Here is a 21,716-nt window from a genome sequence, read left to right on the forward strand (position 1 = left end):
AGGTCTGATTCTATTTCTGTACAAACTTCAGGGACCACAGGCTGCTGTCACATAGATAGTTCTCTCTCCCCATTTTGCATACAGGTTCTGAGTCTGGTGGTTTCCACATTGAAGACAGTTCTGTTTGCACAGTCCTACATGCAGCTCCTTTAGCAGGTTCGGCTCCAAAGGAGGATACCGAAGTTCATGACAAGGTCACCGGGCCCTCTGTTATCCCAGAAGTTGACATTCTTGGTTGCTATTACCTTGGCCCGCAGGGTATCAGGATTGGTGGCATTATCCTGTCGCAGTCCCTATTTAGTGGTCCGTAGGGATAAAGTGGTTCTTTGTCCCTGTCCATTATTCCTGCCAAAAGTTGTCTCTGACTTCCATCTGAATGAGGACAGTGTGTTACCTTCCTTGTGTCCCAAGCCGGCTCGTCCCAAGGAATTTGCCTTGCATAACTTGGATTCGGTTCATGCGATTCGGGTGTATCTTGCAGCTACTGAGTCTTTTTGGAGGTCGGACTTGCTTTTTCGAACCAAGAAAAGGGCTAGCGACTTCTTCGGCTACCATCTCCAGATGGATCAGACAGACGGTGACTCAGGCCTATTCCATTAAAGGTCAGGTTCCACCTTTCCCTGTCACAGCATATTCTACTCAGGCACTGAGTGCTTCTTGGGCCTTCCGTCATCAGGCTTCAATATGGCAAGTTTGCAAAGCGGCCGATTGGTCGTATGTGCATACCTTTAAAAAAAAAAAATTCTATAAAGGTGGATATTTTGGCATCTGTGGATGCTTCTTTTGGCCGTAAAGTTTTTCAGGCTGCTGTTTAGGAGGAGCGTTTTATCTTTAAATTTTTATTTTGCAAACGGGGCTCTTATGTTAAGCCCAGGGATGTCAAACTCAATTTCATCGCGGGCCGCATCAGCATTATGGTTGCCCTCAAAGGGCCGGTTATAGCTGTAGGATTAGATGTCCAGAGAACCCCACGCCCCCTGACATGGGATGTCAAGAACCCCCACCATCAGAAGTCAAGAGTCACCCACCATTCCTTACATCACAATGCACCCCCTTACCTTGTGCTGCTGCCAGGAAGATGCGGGTGGATCTGGGAAGAAGTGCAGGGTCTGGAGAAGAACCAGAGGAGGGCTGGAGTCAGCTTCTAGAGTCTGCTGAATACTGAGACCAGGGGAGGCAAAGGCAAAATGTTGTGGCTACACAGAGGTGCAGGATCTGCAAGAGGAGTTCTGCCCTCCTCTCTGCTGCAGACTGCTAAGAAGGGGGGAGGTGGGCAAAGATAACCCTTTCTGCAGCTGCACAGAGGAGTACAGGATCTGGCAAAGGAGTTCTGTCCTCTCTGCTGCCGACTACAGAGACAAGGGGGGTGCTGCAGGAGAAGTGCGAGGGCCACATGAAATGGCCTGGGGGGCCGCATTCGGCCCGCGGGCCTTGTGTTTGACACCTGTGGTTTAGGCCCTACCCCTCATTTTCTTTTTGGCACTGCTTTTGGACATCCCACTAGTTATGATTTATGGAGAGCTGTGTCTGTCGATGAACGAAAGAGAAAATTGGATTTTTGTACTTACCGTAAAATCCATTTCCCCGAGTCTAGTCCTACTCCTGGAGGAGGCAATATAACCAACTAGTTATGATTTATAGAGCGCTGTGTCCGCCAAAGAACTCAGAGAAATGGATTTTACAGTAAGTACAAAAATCCAATTTTTTTTCTCCCGTTTTTTTTCCTGCAAGATCTACAATCAATTGCGGGGCTGGGCGATGGGCTGAATAATCTAGATCCAGTGGTCACCCCAGTCTGGACAGCGAGCGTGCACAGACCACAGCTCCAAGCTAGGTCAGCCGCCCCACGGGACGGAGGCTGGCCTGCAAAGTTAACGCCTCGTGAGATTGCATAGGTCGCAGGATTCTGCCTGGCTGATAACGCCCCCCATTTTGATGGGGAGGGATTTTGTATGGAGCGGTGCCCACCTGGTTCCCGGGATGGTGAGTAGCCCTCTCCCCTTGGAGGGTTTTGCGATGAACGTGGGACCCTGTCTTCTGGTGGTCCCTGTGGGTCATCTAGCCCCCCCCCATCTGGGGTAGTGTGGTGGTTTGGACTGGGTTTTTGGGGCTAGGTCATGGTGCTGTAATGGGGGCGGGGGGAGAATGTAGCTGGTGGGAGCTCTGTGCCCTTCCCTCTGGTGATTTTCTTGGGCCCCAGAGAGCCTCGTGTTGCTGCATGGGGCTACCATTTTCTCGCAGCCTGTATTGTGTATAAGCCGGCGGCCATATTTGTGTATTCCGGCAGCTATTTTTTGTTGGTCCGGCATACGAATAGGTGGCAGCCATTACAGAGGAGCCTCTGAGCGGTGATTTCAGCTGTGGGAGACCATCCTTGTCCACCTGGTGCCGACTCCTGGGTCTCTTTTTTTCCTGGACGCTGCATCTGGAGTGCAGTTTATCCTGGTGCAGCCGGTGCCTGTCTGGTGGGGTCTTCCCTCTCTCTGCTGCAGGATTGTGGGGTGCTATGTTGCTGGCGACCTGGTGGTGTTACCAGTGCGGTGGGGGTGTCCCTTAGCAGTTTTTAACACTTGTTGTGGGGGTCTCCCTATTTACTCATGGAGTCTTTGAAGGCACCTGACCCCCTCTGAGGATGCAGGGCCCTCGGGGGTCCCATCCATCCATTGATGCACTGACAGCAGTCCTGGAGTCCTTTGTGACCGGGGTGGAGGTGGCTTTTTGGTGGCGGGCTGGCATAAAGTGCCCCCAGCCTTATCAGTTCCTGAATCTGATTAGCCCACCGCAAACATAGACCACCCTGCGGCAGTGCTGTATTTTGGCCCAGGCCTAGGGCAGCACTTTGCAGGGGGGCGTCAAAAAAGCCCCCCCTCCACCTTAGACTCTTTTGGCCACTAATTGTAGAGCTGCCTTTCTCACCCCTCTCTCTCTCTCTCATTTGCCCCCTCTCTCTCTCTCATTTGCCCCCTCTCTCTCTCTCATTTGCCCCCTCTCTCTCTCTCATTTGCCCCCTCTCTCTCTCTCATTTGCCCCCTCTCTCTCTCATTTGCCCCCCCCCTCTCTCTCTCATTTGCCCCCCCTCTCTCATTTGCCCCCCCTCTCTCTCTCATTTGCCCCCCCTCTCTCTCTCTCTCTCATTTGCCCCCCCTCTCTCTCTCATTCGCCCCCCCTCTCTCTCTCTCTCATTCGCCCCCCCTCTCTCTCTCTCTCTCATTTGCCCCCCCTCTCTCTCTCTCTCATTCTCCCCCCCCTCTCTCTCTCTCATTCTCCCCCCCCCTCTCTCTCTCTCATTCGCCCCCCCCCCTCTCTCTCTCTCATTTGCCCCCCCCCCTCTCTCTCTCATTCGCCCCCCCCCTCTCTCTCATTCATTCGCCCCCTCTCTCTGTTTCTAATCCCCTCTCTCTCATCCCCCCCTCTTTCACCCACCCCCCTCTCCCATGCTGGGACTTGTAGTCCTTCAATTTTGGAGCGAGTCACATCCAATAGAAAGGAAGGAGTGGGCGCATTTACATGGAAGGGGGGCGCCCAATTTTAGTCTTGCCTAGGGCAGCACAAAACTAAAATATACCACTGCCACCATGTCCGGTATCTACTTACTCAGCACATTATTATTATATTCCAGGATTTATAAAGCTGATACATTAATATCCAAAAACATTGGAGGTACCGCCGGTTTATTCTCCAGGATCTCTGCCCTCCCAGAAATATAGAAATTTGGGGGTCAGGACCGGAGGAAGTTTCTAATGAAAAAAAAAAAAGAAAAGTTGATTTTACCGGAATGTGATTAAAAAAAAAAAAAACTTCCCCTGACAGTAATCGGGGGACTTCCCGCCGGTACATTGGGCCGGACCGATCACTCACAGGTCCCTCTTATTGGGGGTGGTGGGAGACCGTCTCCCCTCCCCCGTGCCCCCCATTCAGGCTCCCGGTAGAGATTTCCGCCTCCGCCGGTCCCCGCACTCAGCACACACGTGTAGCAGTCGCCGCGGCACGCAGGGAGATGGAGTCACCGGTGGGTGGCGCTGGTCGGCTCTTTAAATGGGAGCAGCACCGGGCCAGCTGCCTCTTGTCAGGAAGGGTCGGGGGAGGGGAGAGACACCTCGTGTGCAGTCCGGTGTTCCCTGCATCGTCTGCGGCATGGCCGACTACCTGATCAGCGGGGGGACCAGCTACATCCCGGACGACGGGCTCAGCGCACAGCAGCTGTTCGGTGCCGGGGACGGACTGACCTACAAGTGAGTCTGGGGTGACCCTGAGCGACCCCTCCCCCACTACACCTGTCCTGACCCCACCGTCCCTGGAGACCCCCATAGATCCAGGAGATGCCCCCCCCACCTAATAGATCCAGGAGATGGTACAGTCCCAGGTGACCCCCCCCCATAGATCCAGGAGATGGTACAGTCCCAGGTGACCCCCCCCCATAGATCCAGGAGATGGTACAGTCCCAGGTGACCCCCCCCCATAGATCCAGGAGATGGTGCAGTCCCAGGTGACCCCCCCCCATAGATCCAGGAGATGGTACAGCCCCAGGTTCCCCCCATATATCCAGGAGATGGCACAGTCCTAGGATCCCCCCCCCCATAGATCCAGGAGATGGCACAGTCTCAGGATACCCCCTCCCCATAGATCTGGAAGATGGTACAGTCCCAGATTACCCCCCCCCCGTAGATCCAGGAGATGGTACAGTCCCAGGTGACCCCCCCCCCATAGATCCAGGAGATGGTACAGTCCCAGTCATCCCCCTATAGATCCAGGAGATGGAACAGTCCCAGTCATCTCCCTATAGATCCAGGAGATGGTACAGTCCCAGGTGACCCCCCCCATAGATCCAGGAGATGGTACAGTCCCAGGTGACCCCCCCATAGATCCAGGAGATGGTGCAGTCCCAGGTGACCCCCCCATAGATCCAGGAGATGGTACAGTCCCAGGTTCCCCCTATATATCCAGGAGATGGCACAGTCCTAGGATCCCCCCCCCCCATAGATCCAGGAGATGGTACAGTCTCAGGATACCCCCTCCCCATAGATCTGGAAGATGGTACAGTCCCAGATTACCCCCCCCCGTAAATCCAGGAGATGGTACAGTCCCAGGTGACCCCCCCATAGATCCAGGAGATGGTACAGTCCCAGGTGACCCCCCCCTATAGATCCAGGAGATGGTACAGTCCCAGGTGACCCCCCCCCCCCATAGATCCAGGAGATGGTGCAGTCCCAGGTGACCCCCCCCCCATAGGTCCAGGAGATGGTGCAGTCCCAGGTGACCCCCCCATATATCCAGGAGATGGCACAGTCCTAGGATCCCCCCCATAGATCCAGGAGATGGTACAGTCCCAGGTTCCCCCCATATATCCAGGAGATGGCACAGTCCTAGGATCCCCCCCCCCATAGATCCAGGAGATGGTACAGTCTCAGGATACCCCCTCCCCATAGATCTGGAAGATGGTACAGTCCCAGATTACCCCCCCCCCCCCGTAAATCCAGGAGATGGTACAGTCCCAGGTGACCCCCCCATAGATCCAGGAGATGGTACAGTCCCAGGTGACCCCCCCTATAGATCCAGGAGATGGTACAGTCCCAGTCATCCCCCTATAGATCCAGATGGAACAGTCCCAGTCATCTCCCTATAGATCCAGGAGATGGTACAGTCCCAGGTGACCCCCCCCCCCAATAGATCCAGGAGATGGTACAGTCCCAGGTGACCCCCCCCCCATAGATCCAGGAGATGGTACAGTCCCAGGTGACCCCCCCCCATAGATCCAGGAGATGGTACAGTCCCAGGTGACCCCCCCCCCATAGATCCAGGAGATGGTGCAGTCCCAGGTGACCCCCCCCCCCCCATATATCCAGGAGATGGTGCAGTCCCAGGTGACCCCCCCATATATCCAGGAGATGGCACAGTCCTAGGATCCCCCCCCCATAGATCCAGGAGATGGTACAGTCCCAGGTTCCCCCCATATATCCAGGAGATGGCACAGTCCTAGGATCCCCCCCTCCCCATAGATCTGGAAGATGGTACAGTCCCAGATTACCCCCCCATAAATCCAGGAGATAGTACAGTCCCAGGTGCCCCTCCCCCATAGATCCAGGAGATGTCCCAGTCCCCCGTAGATCCAGGAGATGGCACAGTCCCCTCATCCCTTAGATCCAGGAGATGTCACAGTCCCCCATAGATCCAGGAGATGGAACAGTCCCAGGTTCCCCCCATAGATCCAGGTGATGGTACAGTCCCAGGTGATCCCCCATAGATCCAGGAGATGGTACAGTCCCAGGTGACCCCCCCCCCCCCCATAGATCCAGGAGATGGTACAGTCCCAGTCATCCCCCTATAGATCCAGGAGATGGAACAGTCCCAGTCAACTCCCTATAGATCCAGGTGATGGTACAGTCCCAGGTGACCCCCCCCCCCATAGATCCAGGAGATGGTACAGTCCCAGGTGACCCCCCCCCCCCATATATCCAGGAGATGGTGCAGTCCCAGGTGACCCCCCCCCCATATATCCAGGAGATGGCACAGTCCTAGGATCCCCCCATAGATCCAGGAGATGGTACAGTCCCAGGTTCCCCCCATATATCCAGGAGATGGCACAGTCCTAGGATCCCCCCATAGATCCAGGAGATGGTACAGTCCCAGGTTTCCCCCATATATCCAGGAGATGGCACAGTCCTAGGATCCCCCCCCCATAGATCCAGGAGATGGTACAGTCTCAGGATACCCCCTCCCCATAGATCTGGAAGATGGTACAGTCCCAGATTACCCCCCCCCCCCATAAATCCAGGAGATAGTACAGTCCCAGGTGCCCCTCCCCCATAGATCCAGAAGATGGTAGTCCCAGATGACCCCCCCCCCCCCTCAGTCTCCCACCATAGATCCAGGAGATGGCACAGTCCCAGTCTCCCCCATAGATCCAGGAGATGGCACAGTCCCCTCACCCACACCATAGATCCAGGAGATGTCCCAGTCCCCCGTAGATCCAGGAGATGTCCCAGTCCCCCGTAGATCCAGGAGATGGCACAGTCCCCTCATCCCATAGATCCAGGAGATGTCACAGTCCCCCATAGATCCAGGAGATGGAACAGTCCCAGGTTCCCCCCATAGATCCAGGTGATGGTACAGTCCCAGGTGATCCCCCATATATCCAGGTGATGGTACAGTCCCAGGTGATCCCCCATAGATCCAGGAGATGGTACAGTCCCAGGAATCTTCCTATAGATCCAGGAGATGGCACAGTCCATGGCTGATTCCCCCCCCCCCCATAGATCCAGGAGATGGTACAGTCCCAGGTGCCCCTCCCCCATAGATCCAGAAGATGGTAGTCCCAGATGACCCCCCCCCCCCCTCAGTCTCCCACCATAGATCCAGGAGATGGCACAGTCCCAGTCTCCCCCATAGATCCAGGAGATGGCACAGTCCCCTCACCCACACCATAGATCCAGGAGATGTCCCAGTCCCCCGTAGATCCAGGAGATGTCCCAGTCCCCCGTAGATCCAGGAGATGGCACAGTCCCCTCATCCCATAGATCCAGGAGATGTCACAGTCCCCCATAGATCCAGGAGATGGAACAGTCCCAGGTTCCCCCCATAGATCCAGGTGATGGTACAGTCCCAGGTGATCCCCCATATATCCAGGTGATGGTACAGTCCCAGGTGATCCCCCATAGATCCAGGAGATGGTACAGTCCCAGGAATCTTCCTATAGATCCAGGAGATGGCACAGTCCATGGCTGATTCCCCCCCCCCCCCATAGATCCAGGAGATGGTACAGTCTCAGTTTTCCCACCCCCTAGATCCAGGAGATAGTACAGTCCCAAGTGATCCCCAATAGATCCAGGAAATGGTACAGTGCCAAGTGATCCCCCATAGATCCAGGATGATCCCCCCCCCCCAAATCATAGATCCAGGAGATGCCACAGTCCCAGGTGACCCCCCCCCCCCTAATAGATCCAGGAGATGCCACAGTCCCAGGTGACCCCCCCCCCCCCCCTAATAGATCCAGGAGATGCTACAGTCTCAGGTGACCCCCACCTCCATAGATGCAGGAGATGCCACAGTCCCTAGAGACCCCCAAAGGTCTAGGTGGCCCCACAGACCCAGATGACCCTGTAGTTCCAGGAGACTCTCTAGTATGCCGGTGATTTCATAGTCCGAGACAAACCAACAGTTGCAAATGACCCTGTAGACCCCGGAAACTACAGGTCCAGGTGATCCCATAGTCTCAGGTGATCCCATAGTCTCAGGTGATCCCACAGTCTCAGGTGATCCCACAGTCTCAGGTGATCCCACAGTCTCAGGTGATCCCACAGTCTCAGGTGATCCCACAGTCTCAGGTGATCCCACAGTCTCAGGTGATCCCACAGTCTCAGGTGATCCCATAGTTCCAGTTGATGTCACACATTTAGGTGATCCCATAGTCTCAGGAGATCCCTCAATTGTGAAAGACCCCATAGATCAAGAAGATCCCACAGATTCAGATGACCCCCGTAGTCCCCTGTAAACCCTTCTCTGCATTATTATTCCATGTCATTAAAGTATTGAAAAGGTTCTCTGACAGCCAGGCAGCTGGCATTTTCAGAAGCTGAGGTCAACAATAACAGTTTTGTATGTTGATATGTGTAAATGATTTCTGTCAGGTGTAATAATTGTATTTCCTGTTACTATGTGACAGTTATCTGATGTAACATTTCCTTCCTTGTGGCTGATTCTCCATTCCAGGTCAGAGGTTCCTCCAGGGCCCGGTCACACTTGTAGGACTCGTCCTGTGACTTGGGACTGAAAAGTCACATGACAAGTCATACCCCATGATTACCAATGAGTGCCGTTCATATCTGTGCGACTTCAAAGAAGTCCCTGCATTACTTTGGTCTGACTTTGATGCGACTTGAGGTCCACAGACCAAGATTACCCAGGCATTGCGTCAGTCACACAACTTTCAGGTCCCACAAGTGTGAAAGGGGCCTAAGGGAGGGTTATAACCTCTGTCAGCTTTTTGCCATGTGTGTCTCATTGGGGAGATTTCCCCTCACTTCCTGTCCCATAGCCAAAACAGGAAGTTATAGGAAATCCCTGGTTGTCCCCATTGGAAGATTTCCCCCTCTACTCCTGTTCTGATGACAGCCCAAAATTTTGTATTTTCTTGCACTTTCGATGATAACCGTAAACAGGACAAATGGAGAGGATGAATCTCCCTAAGGGGGACACCGACTTCAATACAAACTGACAGGGGTTCTAATCCCTCTCCACTCTATCCATAAGTTTTACCTTCAGGCTACGATCATACAGATCTGACCGGAAAGAAGTACGACTTCCGATCCGACTTTGCCTGCAACTTCAGTCCAACTTCCATGCAACTTCAATGAATGGGATCCGACCATACCAGGCCCTTTGAGTCTGGGATGAATCTTGAAGGAGGAACCCCAAGCCAAATAAAAAAAAAAAAAACTGTGTGGGGTCCCCCACAACACCAATACCAGACCCTTAAGTCTGGTATGGATTTTGAGGGATAACCCCATGCCCAACAAAAAAAAAGTAATGGAGTCGTCCATACCGTACATGTTTAGGAGATATTTACAGTACCTATAGGTAAGCCTTATCATAGACTTACCTATAGGTAAAAGTGTCAGAGGAGGGTTTACTTCTTCTTTAAAGGGGCCAATTCACAGTCTGGGATGTATTCATGTACCGTGCACAGGTGACTGGGGTGGAAGCACACCTTAAAGGGGACATCTACTCAAAAGTGAAAGTACCACTCCTCCCCCGCCTCCAAGGTTTAATTTTTCGGGAGCAAGTACCTTTTTTTTTTGACCTGCACCCACTCTTGCTAAATTCATGCCTAGACAAGAACGACGTTCTCTTTACGATTCTGCACAGCAGCATGAATGAAGTGTACCTTTGTAGAACACAGGATCCATGCCTTCCCTACTGATAGAATGGCGATCTGCCTTGTTTACATAGACGGATTCTGGCTCTCTGCCTAATGATTGGCGGGTGGCGGCGGACTTAGTCCGTGGTACCCACAGATCAGCTCCAGCTTTATATACTTCAAATAAAGTTTGTACAAAAAAAAGTGAGCTGCATGTGATGCGCTGAATCGTGCTCCACACTGCCCCCTACTGCAGGCGGTAACGGACGGCTGACTGGAGAGGTAAAGCGCTCTGGAAATTGTCGGTCCTTAACTGCTTGCCGACTGTATAATTTAGCTTCACTGCGGCAAAGTGGCACGGCTTAGGTACGTGATCCGACACTTCCGGGTCTGGTGACCCGCTCCTGCTGTGATAGTACACAGCGGGAGCTGATCTGCAGGTACCGCGGACTGTCCGCCGCCACCAGCCAATCATTAAAACTGAAAATTGAAAGGAATAAAAGATGCATGGAAACCAGCCAGCCCCCAGTCTGATGTACTCACCCTCCAGTCTGCCAACCAACCAAGTAGACCGGTCTCACAATATAGGTAAAAAATAGGGGTTTAGTTGACCCGCATTTGCAAACGCATGTTTAAGCTGCAAGGCCACTACACGGCGCCCTGTGTTACCTGCAGTCCTAACACTAACAAATTTGAGTGTTATTTGAACGGGGGGCTTAACCACTTGCTGAACAGTCACATGGAGCGTACTGCGGCAAAGTGGCTCGATTCCGTCCAGTGACGTAGACCTACGTCACTGGACTCCTCCCCTTGTGGGCGGCGCTCGCGCGCCGCCGGAGGCTCGCTCCCGCTGTATTCAGTCACAGCGGGAGTCGGGCCAGGGGAGGAGCTGCGGTGATCACCGCTGCTCTTCCCGATCGTCGGGGAATTGAGTGTGGAGATCCGCCTGCTTGTGTAAACAAAGCGGGCGGATCTCCTAAGTGACAGACAGTAACAGATTGCAGGGTTCAGCATAGCTGAACATGCGATCTGTCCCTGTGTCACTCAGTCACCTCCCCCCACCCACGTCAGTAAGCACCAGGCATACATTAACCCCTCCCTCTCCAATAAAATTAACCCCTTCCCTGCCAGTGTCATTTTTACAGTAACAGTGCATATGTATAGCACTGATTACTGCAGTAATGTCACTGGTAACCCCAAAAATGTCAGTCAAGGGTCCGATCTGTCCGCCGCAATGTCGCAGTCCTGCAAAAAAAATCGCAGATCACCGCCATTACTCGTTTAAAAAAAAAAACACCAAAAATGACAAATCTTTCCCTTAGTTAGTAAACGCAATAGCTTTTGCGCAAACCAATCAAAATACGCTTATTGTGATTTTTTTTTTTTTACTAAACATAGGTAGCAGAAAACAAATTGGCCAAAAATTTCAAAAAATTTAGATTTTTACATTTTTTGGGGGGGGAATTTCATATAAAAAAAATGTGAAAAATATTCTTTTTTTCAAAATTTACACTTTTTTTGTTTATAGCGCAAAAAGTAAAAATTGCACAGGTGATCAAATTTTGTTTGGGTACAGCGTCGCACGACCGTGCAATTGTCAGTTAGTCACGCAGTGCCGAATCGCAAAAAGTGGCCTGGACGTAAGACAGCAAAATCCTCCGGTGGTAAAGTGGTTAAAGCTTTTTTCTGTGATCTAATGTACAAACCCCTCCCCCCAGTGTAATAAAGATGAGGGGTGTTTTGTAGCCCAAATCGGGAGAGCAGCCCGTGGTGACAACCCTGCTCCTATATAGATACAGCAAGTGAACGTTGTCACCCTAGAACAGGAAGTGTGTTTTTGGAAGGATAATAAAGTACAGCCACCACATCTAAGGACTGGTAAGCTGCTGTAGATGACGTCTTTTTTCCTTGATTTGGATACATTGTAAAGATTTAATTCCAGCTTTCTGAGAGGAGACAAAGGTGAAAGGTTTTGTTTGCAGTCTTGACTCGATGAATCAGGATTATGGTAGAGAGGAGCGGTCAGGACAGCCGAGGCTCCTCTGTGTTCTCAGACTCAGAAATCTGTTTGGACGGCGGCCGGGTTCTTATCTGGTTATTGATCAACCAAGCTTCTCCAATCCGGTCTGTGCAGTGAAGGGCGCTCATTGTGAAATGTCAACCTTTAGTGTGGAGGGAGGTCAGGTCACCTTTATTGCAAAATGTTTCCTGTGTAAAGTGGGAGGGATTACAACCTGAGACTTTTTTTTGGGGGGGGGGGGGGGGCTTTATTCACAATTCGCACCAGTGGAAATAAAACGCAAACTCTGCAGCACAACTGATTAGCCTCTTATGCTGCTTCTCTTCCCCCCAGTCTGAGCTCTGCCATACAGGGGTTACACCAGGTCAAATTCAGGTACCGTATATACTCGAGTATAAGCTGACTTTTTCAGCATGTTTTTTTTTTTATGCTGAAAAAGTCCCCCTCGGCTTATACTCGAGTCACGGGTCTTCGCTTACCTTTACCCCGGTCAGTGCGCATGTGCGGCCACCGCTCGGGAAAGCCCGTACACGTTTGGTTATTCCCAGGCAGACGGCGCATGTGCAGTGACGTGTTGGCCCTGGGCGGCACCATTTTTTAAAAGGAAGGCGGAAAGGTAAGTGAGACTCCTCCACAGCCCCTGCATCTCCTCAGGAGATGCAGTGCTGCGGGCATGGTACAGGAGATTCTCCAGCACCATGCCCGCAGCACTGCATCGCCTGTGCCATCTCCTGCAGCATGCCCGCAGCACTGCATTGAATGTGCCATCTCCTGTACCATGTCCGCAGACCCTGTTTTGGGTCTCGTGGTGGTCCAGTTGGGTCCAGTAGCTGCTGCATTTCCCACCCTAGGCTTATACTAAAATTAGGTGCCTCGGCTTATATTCGGGTCAGCTTATACTCGAGTATATACAGTACTTTAACTGCTTTTATGAATCAAAGCATGTAGGGCCCCGTTTAGTTATGTAGGAGCGCTGTTTTTTTTTTTTTGGGGGGGGGGGGGGGGGGTTTGCCACCTTTTTGTAGCAACACCATTCAGTTGAACGGGCTGCCCTCCTTTCCAAAAAGAACCAATATATCTCATATTTTTTTTGGACAACTCAATTTTGTCTTTTTAGCGCGTTTGGGGTGCCATACATGAATTGCCATAATTTCACTCCCGTTGAGTGCCCCCACAGCAAGCAGCTGGCTATGGGGGCACCTGAGTCACAGCTCCCTTTACTCATTCAGCCACGGATCTGCGACCTGGCCCAGCCCCCTCTCTCTCCTGATTGGCTGACTGACTTTGACAGCAGTGGAAACCGATCGCGCCAAGCTGCAGTTTCAGCAAATGAGGGGAGTCCTGGGCAGCTGATACTTACCTGAGCCCCTGCTTTATCCAGCAATGTTGCAGGAGTGTATTAGGGGGGCTGCTGCACACAGAAGATGCATTATATTAAAAATCTAACTGTTTTGTTATTTTAAAAAAAAAACATCACTTTAAACTGTTGCACCCATATAGAGGGTGTGACATGTTACCGATGCAGCAGCATCCCCATCCCCAGAATCCCCCCGGATCTTCTCCCTGCACTCGCTGTCCCAATTTTAAAAAATGCGTGCTTCCCACACCCGGCCACATCTTTTATTCAGAGTTCTGTGAATGGGAGAACTACAACTACCATCAACCATTGCAGCTGATAGCTTTTAGTTCTAAATTAACTACTAATGAGTGCTGTAGACAGTTCATTGATGTCATTCAGTAACTGCCTGCATGTATTAGGTATGAACAGATCACTACACAGACTGTCTGCAGGAGCCTCACACTGCACCTGAGATCCACTGATTTTGGGTGCAATCAGTGGGGCCACCAGTCCTCCTGTAGGGGGCCCAGGCACACGGGGGGGGGGGGCCAGAGGGGGGGGCCTGACAGCATTGGGAATTGGTTCAGTTGGGCGGAGGAATAATTACAGAAGGAAGCCCTGTGCAGCTTTATACAGCGGCTGAAAGCCAGTTTCTCCCCCTCCTGCTAGCTTTCAGCTACTGCAGGGAGAGAGACACACATGGCATCGTTCTGTAACCTTTTTTTTTTAAATGTTAAAAACAATTAAAAATGACTAATTCACACTGTTATCTGCTAATAATGATTTTAGTGTATTTTTTGTGAAAATATTGTCTTGATACCTGCCAGGTAGGCTGTATGGGGCCCCGTGACTTCTAACAGCAGCCCTGGGTGCAATGCTTTCCAGGCTCACATATAAAATCACATATGACCATCCCTCTAAGGGCTCTTTCACACTGGCGTTCCCTTTTTTTTGCCCGATCAGGTCCTTTTTTTTTTTTTGGTAACGGACACGGATGACACTTGTGTCATCCGGTCCGTATGTCCGTTTTTCATCCCATCCGTTTGCGGATGAAAAACTGACATAATGCATGTCTATGTAAATACGGATGTCTGCGGATGACACCACTGACATCCGTTTTTGCTTCCGTTCCGTTTTTTGAAAGGAAGAAAAAATAGGGTTCTCCTCCGTTCAAAAAAACTGAACTGACGAAAAACGGATGTCAGAGGATGATTATCCAATATTCGTATTTACATAGAGATACATTATGTCCGTTTTTCATCCGCAAACGGATGGGATGAAAAACGGACATACGGAACGCCCGTGTGAAAGAGCCCTTAGGCTCCATGTACACGGGACGTTGTTAAAAGTCCCTTTGAATGCTGGAATTATTAGGACGTTTGCAACGTCTGTTCGGTCGCGTTTGTACCCGCGTTTAGTGGCGTTTGCGTTTAGAACCGTTCCTAGAGGTCAAAAAAAATTATTCTACTTTTAAATGGAAAAACGCGAACGCTAAACGCCGGTCATCGCATTGACGCGTTTGAAAAGCCGGGAAACACACGTTCGAACGCAAATAATTGCGTTCTAAAAAAAGTCCCTGAACGCAACTGCCTGCAAATGACTGTAAATGACCTGGTGTACATGGACAGATAAGATAAAATGTAGATGGGTTCAGGGGCTTCTGAAAAAAACGCCCAACTGCTCCTAAACGGCCATTTCCAGCGTCCCGTGTACATGGACCTTTAGATTGTAAGCTCTAACGAGCAGGGTCCTCTGATTCCTACTGTATTAAAGTGTATTGTATTTGTACCTTCTACCCTCAAGTTGTAAAGCGCTGTGTAAACGGTCGGCGCTATATAAATACTATATAATAAAAAAAAATATATATATATATATATATATATATATATATATATATATATATATATATATATATATATATATATATATATATATATATATATATATATATATATATATATATATATATATATATATATATATATATATATATATTTTATATTTTTTTTACCTGCAAAAACACGTGTATTTATTTATTTTTACAAAGGGGAACTTCTCCTTTTATGCTGTATTTGTGAACAGAGAGTTGAATTAATTGAGGTCTTTTATGTCTGTCTAGTTTTCAGCTCAGCACAACTCCATCTTTTATATTTTATCAAAAAACTGGGTATTGTGTTTGTGTACACTAAAATAGAAGTGTATTTTTTTTCCTGAAAATCTGCAATTAATAAACCGATGTGCAACTTAAAAAAAAAAAATCAGCCACCAATATTTTATTCTCCAGGGCCTCTGCCTATAGAAAATATTTCATGTTTGGGGGGTTAAGTCCTTTTCTAGCAATACATGCTGATTTTAACGCATGTGAATATTAGAAAATTGCGTCTGATGGTTAAGGAAATTCATTGTATTGTTTTCTCCGTTTTCAGTGACTTCCTCATCCTCCCCGGTTACATCGACTTCACAGCTGATCAAGTGGTAAGTATTGATGGTTTTCATGAAATATTGATCAGTTTAATTTTTTGTTATTGACTAAATGAGTCTGGGGGGGGGGGGGAGGAGGCTGCCTGCCGGGTGCTTTATCCACTTCCCGTAAAATCACATACCTGTACCTCATTTCCAGGCAGTGGTTGTACCGGAGCGATGCCTGCAGCTAGAGGCCTCCCCCCGCCACCGTTTTCTTACAGTGGACGGTCGGTTTTCCTATGATAACAACCGATGCCGTTCGGCCATTATCACGAGCAGCTGAAGGGGACGTACTCCGCCCGGGTCTCTCGTCCCACTGGGTGGCGGAAGCGAGCAGCCAGCACCTTTTCTGGCTGGCTGGAGACCCGAACAAAGCCATGAATCGGCTTTGATCGGGTCTCCGATGTAGAAACCCGGAAGCAATGTCCTTTCCGGTTTAATCGGCAGCCAACGCCACCAATTAAAAAAAAAAAATTCAATGTATTCAAAACCGCTGATTTTGGTGTTTTGACTTTAAAGTGAAGAGGGGTCTCTGGGGTCTTTTAGACCTCTGATCCCTCCATAAAGAGCAGGGCGGTCCAATGACATAGTGGTTAGCGCTTTCGCCTAGCAGCAAAGGGTCGCTGGTTAAAATCCCAACCCTGACACTACCTGGCAGAATGAATTATCCATGTCCCTTCCGGTGACGTGGAATCAGCTGTTTCAGGAAACCGTGTGCACTGTGCATGCGCAGCGCGCCATATATGACTTCAGCGCTGATGTCGGTGCTGTGAGGAATTTCCCCGTCAAATTCCTCAAACGGTACAGCGCATTCTCACAGCAAAAATAGACAAACCCTTATGAAATGTACGTTGTTTAACAGCTACTCTGCCAACCACTAACTGTGCATGTGTGCAGTCAGACTGCATGGTTGTCCGAGTCCTGGATTCAGACAGCGGAAAGTGACATACAATTCAAAGAAATTAGTACGTGTGTGTCTGTGTATGTATGTATGTGTATGTGTATATATATATATATATATATATATATATATATATATATATATATATATATATATATATATATATACACAAAATCAATATAAATCAAATTTACTTAGTTATAAATATACAGTATCTCACAAAAGTGAGTACACCCCTCACATTTTTGTAAATGTTTTATTATATCTTTTCATGTGACAACACTGAAGAAATAACACTTTGCTACAATGTAAAGTAGTGAGTGTACAGCTTGTATAACAGTGTAAATTTGCTGTCCCTTCAAAATAACTCAACACACAGCCATTAATGTCTAAACCGCTGGCAACAAAAGTGAGTACACCCCTAAGTGGAAATGTCCAAATTGGGCCCAATTAGCCATTTTTCCTCCCCGGTGTCATGTGACTGGTTAGTCCTACAAGTTCTCAGGTGTGAATGGGGAGCAGGTGTGTTAAATTTGGGGTTATCGCTCTCACTCTCTCATGCTGGTCACTGGAAGTTCAACATGGCACCTCATGGCAAAGAACTCTCTGAGGATCTGAAAAAGAATTGTTGCTCTACATAAAGACGGCCTAGGCTATAAGAAGATTGCCAAGACCTGAAACTGAGCTGCAGCTTGGTGGCCAAGACCATACAGCGGTTTAACAGGACAGGTTCCACTCAGAACAGGCCTTGCCATGGTCGACCAAAGAAGTTGAGTGCTCAGCGTCATATCCAGAGGTTGTCTTTGGGAAATAGATGTATGAGTGCTGCCAGCATTGCTGCAGAGGTTGTAGGGGTGGGGGGTCAGCCTGTCAGTGCTCAGACCATACGCCGCACACTGCATCAAATTGGTCTGCATGGCTGTCGTCCCAGAAGGAAGCCTCTTCTAAAGATGATGCACAAGAAAGCCTGCAAACAGTTTGCTGAAGACAAGCAGACTGAGGACATGGATTACTGGAACCATGTCCTGTGGTCTGATGAGACCAAGATAAACTTATTTGGTTCAGATGGTGTCAAGCGTGTGTGGTGGCAACCAGGTGAGGAGTACAAAGACAAGTGTGTCTTGCCTACATTCAAACATGGTGGTGGAAGGGTCATGGTCTGGGGCTGCATAAGTGCTGCCGGCACTGGGGAGCTACAGTTCATTGAGGGAACCATGAATGTCAACATGTACTGTGACATACTAAAGCAGAGCTTTATCCCCTTCCTTCGGAGACTGGGCTGCAGGGCAGTATTCCAACATAACAACGACCCCAAATAAACCTCCAAGATGACCACTGCCTTGCTAAAGAAGCTGAGGGTAAAGGTCATGGACTGGCCAAGCATGTCTCCAGACCTAAACCCTATTGAGCATCTGTGGGGCATCCTCAAACAGAAGGTGGAGGAGCGCAAGGTCTCCAACATCTACCAGCTCCGTGATGTCATCATGGAGGAGTGGAAGAGAACTCCAGTGGCAACCTGTGAAGCTCTGGTGAACTCCATGCCCCTGAGGGCTAAGGCTGGAAAATGGTGGCCACACAAAATATTGACACTTTGGGCCCGATTTGGACATTTTCACTTAGGGGTTTTGAGGGGACAGAAAATTTACACTGTTATACAAGCTGTACACTCACTACATTGTAGCAAAGTGTCATTTCTTCAGTGTTGTCACATGAAAAGATATAATCTATTTACAAAAATGTGAAGGGTGATACTGTATATACAGATGTTTCAATTTCTTGGAATATATATGAATTCATTGTCATTCTGACAATGGGTCCGAAGATTTCATCCCAATACCTAATGGCAGTCTGGGTGCCATTGTCTAGCCTGTAGAGGTCTGTGCGTCCCTCCATTATTATGCCACCCCAGACCATCACTGACCCACCACCAAACCGGTCATGCAGAACGATGTTACAGTCAGCATAACATTCTCCACAGCTTCTCCAGACCCTTTCACCTCTGTCACGTGTTCAGGGTGAACCTTCTCTCATCTGTGAAAAGCACAGGGCGCCGGTGGTGGATCTGCCAATTTTGATGTTCAATGGTAATTGCCAATCGAGCTCCACAATGCTGGGCAGTGAGCACCGAGCCCACTAGAGGACATTGGGCCCTCAGGCCACCCTCATGAAGTCTGTTTCTGATTGTTTGGTCAGAGACATTCACACCAGTGGCCTGCTGGAGGTCATTTTGTAGAGCTCTGGCAGTGCTCATCCTGTTCCTCTTTGCACAAAGGAGATGCTGATGGGTTAAGGACCTTCTATGGCCCTGTCCAGCTCTCTTAAGCCCCGTACACACGTACCGATGGTCGGCATACAAATGTTCGTCTTTTCTCCCCGGGATGTCGGTGTCTGTTGAAAAGTGCAAAGACAGCACAAGGACAGCACAAGAATTTTGTCTGCAGACTTCAGCTGACTGCAGAAGTGATGTCATGTAATGGTTAACTTTCCCTGTGTTTTTAATTTTCTGAGCATGCCCAGTCTTGCAAATCTGCGGTCTGTCGGCCGAATTCTGTACTGACAGGCGAACAATCGTCCGTTCTGGTGTCCGCAGACAAAAATTTTCATGTTTGCAAGAAAGACTTTTGTCCGCGGATTGTGCGCAGACATCTGTCGGAGGCACCATACTAACACGCGTACAATCGGCAGATCCTTCGTCCACCGACGTTTGTATGCCGACGATCGGTACGTGTGTACGGGCCTTTAGAGTAACTGCCTGTCTCCTGGAATCTCCTCCATGCTCTTGAGACTGCGCTGGGAGACACAGCAAACCTTCTGGCAATGGCACGTATTGATGTGCCATCCTGGAGGAGTTGGACTGCCTGTGCAACCTCTATAGGGTCCAGGTATCGCCTCATATCAGTAGTGACACTGACCCTAGCCAAATGCAAAACTAGTGACAAACAGTCAGAAAAGATGAGTAGGGAAAAAAAGTCAGTGGCCTCCACCTGTAAAACCATTCCTGCTTTGGAGGTGATCACGTTGTTGCCCATCTATGGCACCTGTTAATTTCTTTAACCCCAAAGCAGCTGAAACTGATTAAAAACCCCTCTCTGCTACTTAACTGACCAAATCAATATCCCAGGAGTTTAATTGACTTGATGCTTTACTCTGATTAAAAAGTGTTCCTTTAATTTATAAGCGCTTGATTTATTCTCCCTGGAGAAGAGACGCTGGAGAGGGGACATGATAGCGATTTACAAATACCTCAACGGTGATCACAACATAGGAAACAAAACTATTCAGTCTTAAGGAATGCATGAGGACACATGGCCATACCATGCGATTTTAGAGGAGAAGCATTTTAGCCTCAGGCTAAGCAGAGGGTTCTTTACAGTAAGGGCAGTAAGATTGTGGAATTCTCTACCACAAATGGTAGTATCTGCGGGGAGTATGGCTACGTTTAAAAGACTCTTGGATGTACATTTCCAAGATCAAAACATTCAGGGGTATGTGAGATATGTGAGATGATTATGGCCAAACACACCTACACAGGTTGAACTGGATGGACTATTGTCTTTATTCAACCTCAACTACTATGTAACTATGTAATTTTGTTGAGCAGTATATATTGTGTGTCACGTTCCACTGTCTGAATCCATTGCATAGAGAAGAAGGGTTTGGGGCTTTAAATGAGGCTCATACATAGATGCTTCTCTATCCCTGTATCTGAAAGAAAACAAAAGGGGAGGTTTGGGACTTTAAATGGAAGTGTGCCTAAACCCATGGGTGTAATGAGTAACATAGTAAGCCTACACAGCCATATGTCAAACAGTAATTTATTAAATTATGTAATTAGTGACCTAAAAGTCAAAATGAAGACATACATATAGTAATTTGGTACATGGAAGATGTGGTATAGCCATGGCATAAGAACCACCATAAATTAATGGAAACATAGATATACATGGCATGCAAAATGGAACTATATATATATATATATATATATATATATATATATATATATATATATATATATATATATATATATATATATATATATATATATATATATATATACATATATATACACAGAACATATGATTGTTGCAGAATAAAAACCACAATCATTACATCACAATTGCTCTACGCGTTTCGTGACATTTCACTTCTTCAGGAGCAGGTGCAATTTGTAAATCTACAAAACTTATATAGTATAAGAGTAATGTGTGTGTGTGTGTGTGTGTGTGTGTGTATATATATATGTATATATGTATGTATGTATGTATGTATGTATGTATGTGTATATATGTATGTATGTATGTATGTATGTATGTGTGTATGTATGTATGTGTGTATATATAGTATGTATGTATGTGTGTATATATAGTATGTATGTATGTGTGTATATATAGTATGTATGTATGTGTGTATATATAGTATGTATGTATGTGTGTATATATAGTATGTGTGTATATATATATATATATATATATATATATATACACACACACACACACACACACACACACACACACATCATTACTCTTATACTATATAAGTTTTGTAGATTTACAAATTGCACCTGCTCCTGAAGAAGTGAAATGTCACGAAACGCGTAGAGCAATTGTGATGTAATGCTTGTGGTTTTTATTCTGCAACAATCATGTTCTGTGTGTATATGTATGAATGTGAAAAAGAATGTGAAAAAATATATATTTTTTTTTTTTTTTTTTCAGAATTGTCGCTCTTTCTGTTTATAGCTCAAAAATTAAAAATCGTACAGGTGATCAAATACCACCAAAATAAATCTCTATTTGTGGGGAAAAAATGGACGTAAATGTTATTTGGATACAGCGTCGCACGACCGCACGATTGTCTGTTAAATTACCACAGTGCCGAATCGCAGAATGGGGGCAAATCTTTCCGGGGCTGAAGTGGTTAAAGACGAATACTTTTTTCTGACACTGAAACTGTTTTTGCGCAGCGGTCTTTCAAATGCAATTTTTGGGGAATAAATGCATTTTAATGAATAATAAAAAAAAAAAAAACTAAACCGTAAATTGGCCCATTTGTGAAAGATGTTACACCAAGAATCGTGATCTTTATTTTAAGCAAAAAAAAATTGTGACTCATTTTATCCAGAATCCTGCAGCTCTCCTAG

The 21,716-nt window shown here is 48.1% G+C and overlaps 1 protein-coding gene across 2 annotated transcripts in view; it reads left to right on the top strand.

Annotated features, from left to right (window-relative positions):
• The first annotated feature begins 4,028 nt into the window (after nt 1-4,028).
• The window catches only part of IMPDH2 (inosine monophosphate dehydrogenase 2), a 57,812-nt gene continuing 40,124 nt past the window's right edge, over nt 4,029-21,716 (top strand). Inside the window, exons 1-2 of one of the 2 annotated variants that reach the window (XM_082265370.1) lie at nt 4,029-4,232; nt 15,639-15,687. In XM_082265370.1, coding sequence (XP_082121496.1) covers nt 4,036-4,232; nt 15,639-15,687 — 246 coding nt within the window. In that variant the 5' untranslated portion in view covers nt 4,029-4,035. The remainder of the gene's footprint in view (nt 4,233-15,638; nt 15,688-21,716) is intronic. The other variant, XM_082265371.1, reaches the window with a different exon arrangement.

The sequence above is a fragment of the Pelophylax lessonae genome, assembly GCF_965119305.1.
Source record: "Pelophylax lessonae genome assembly, chromosome: 8".
Lineage (NCBI taxonomy): Eukaryota > Metazoa > Chordata > Amphibia > Anura > Ranidae > Pelophylax > Pelophylax lessonae.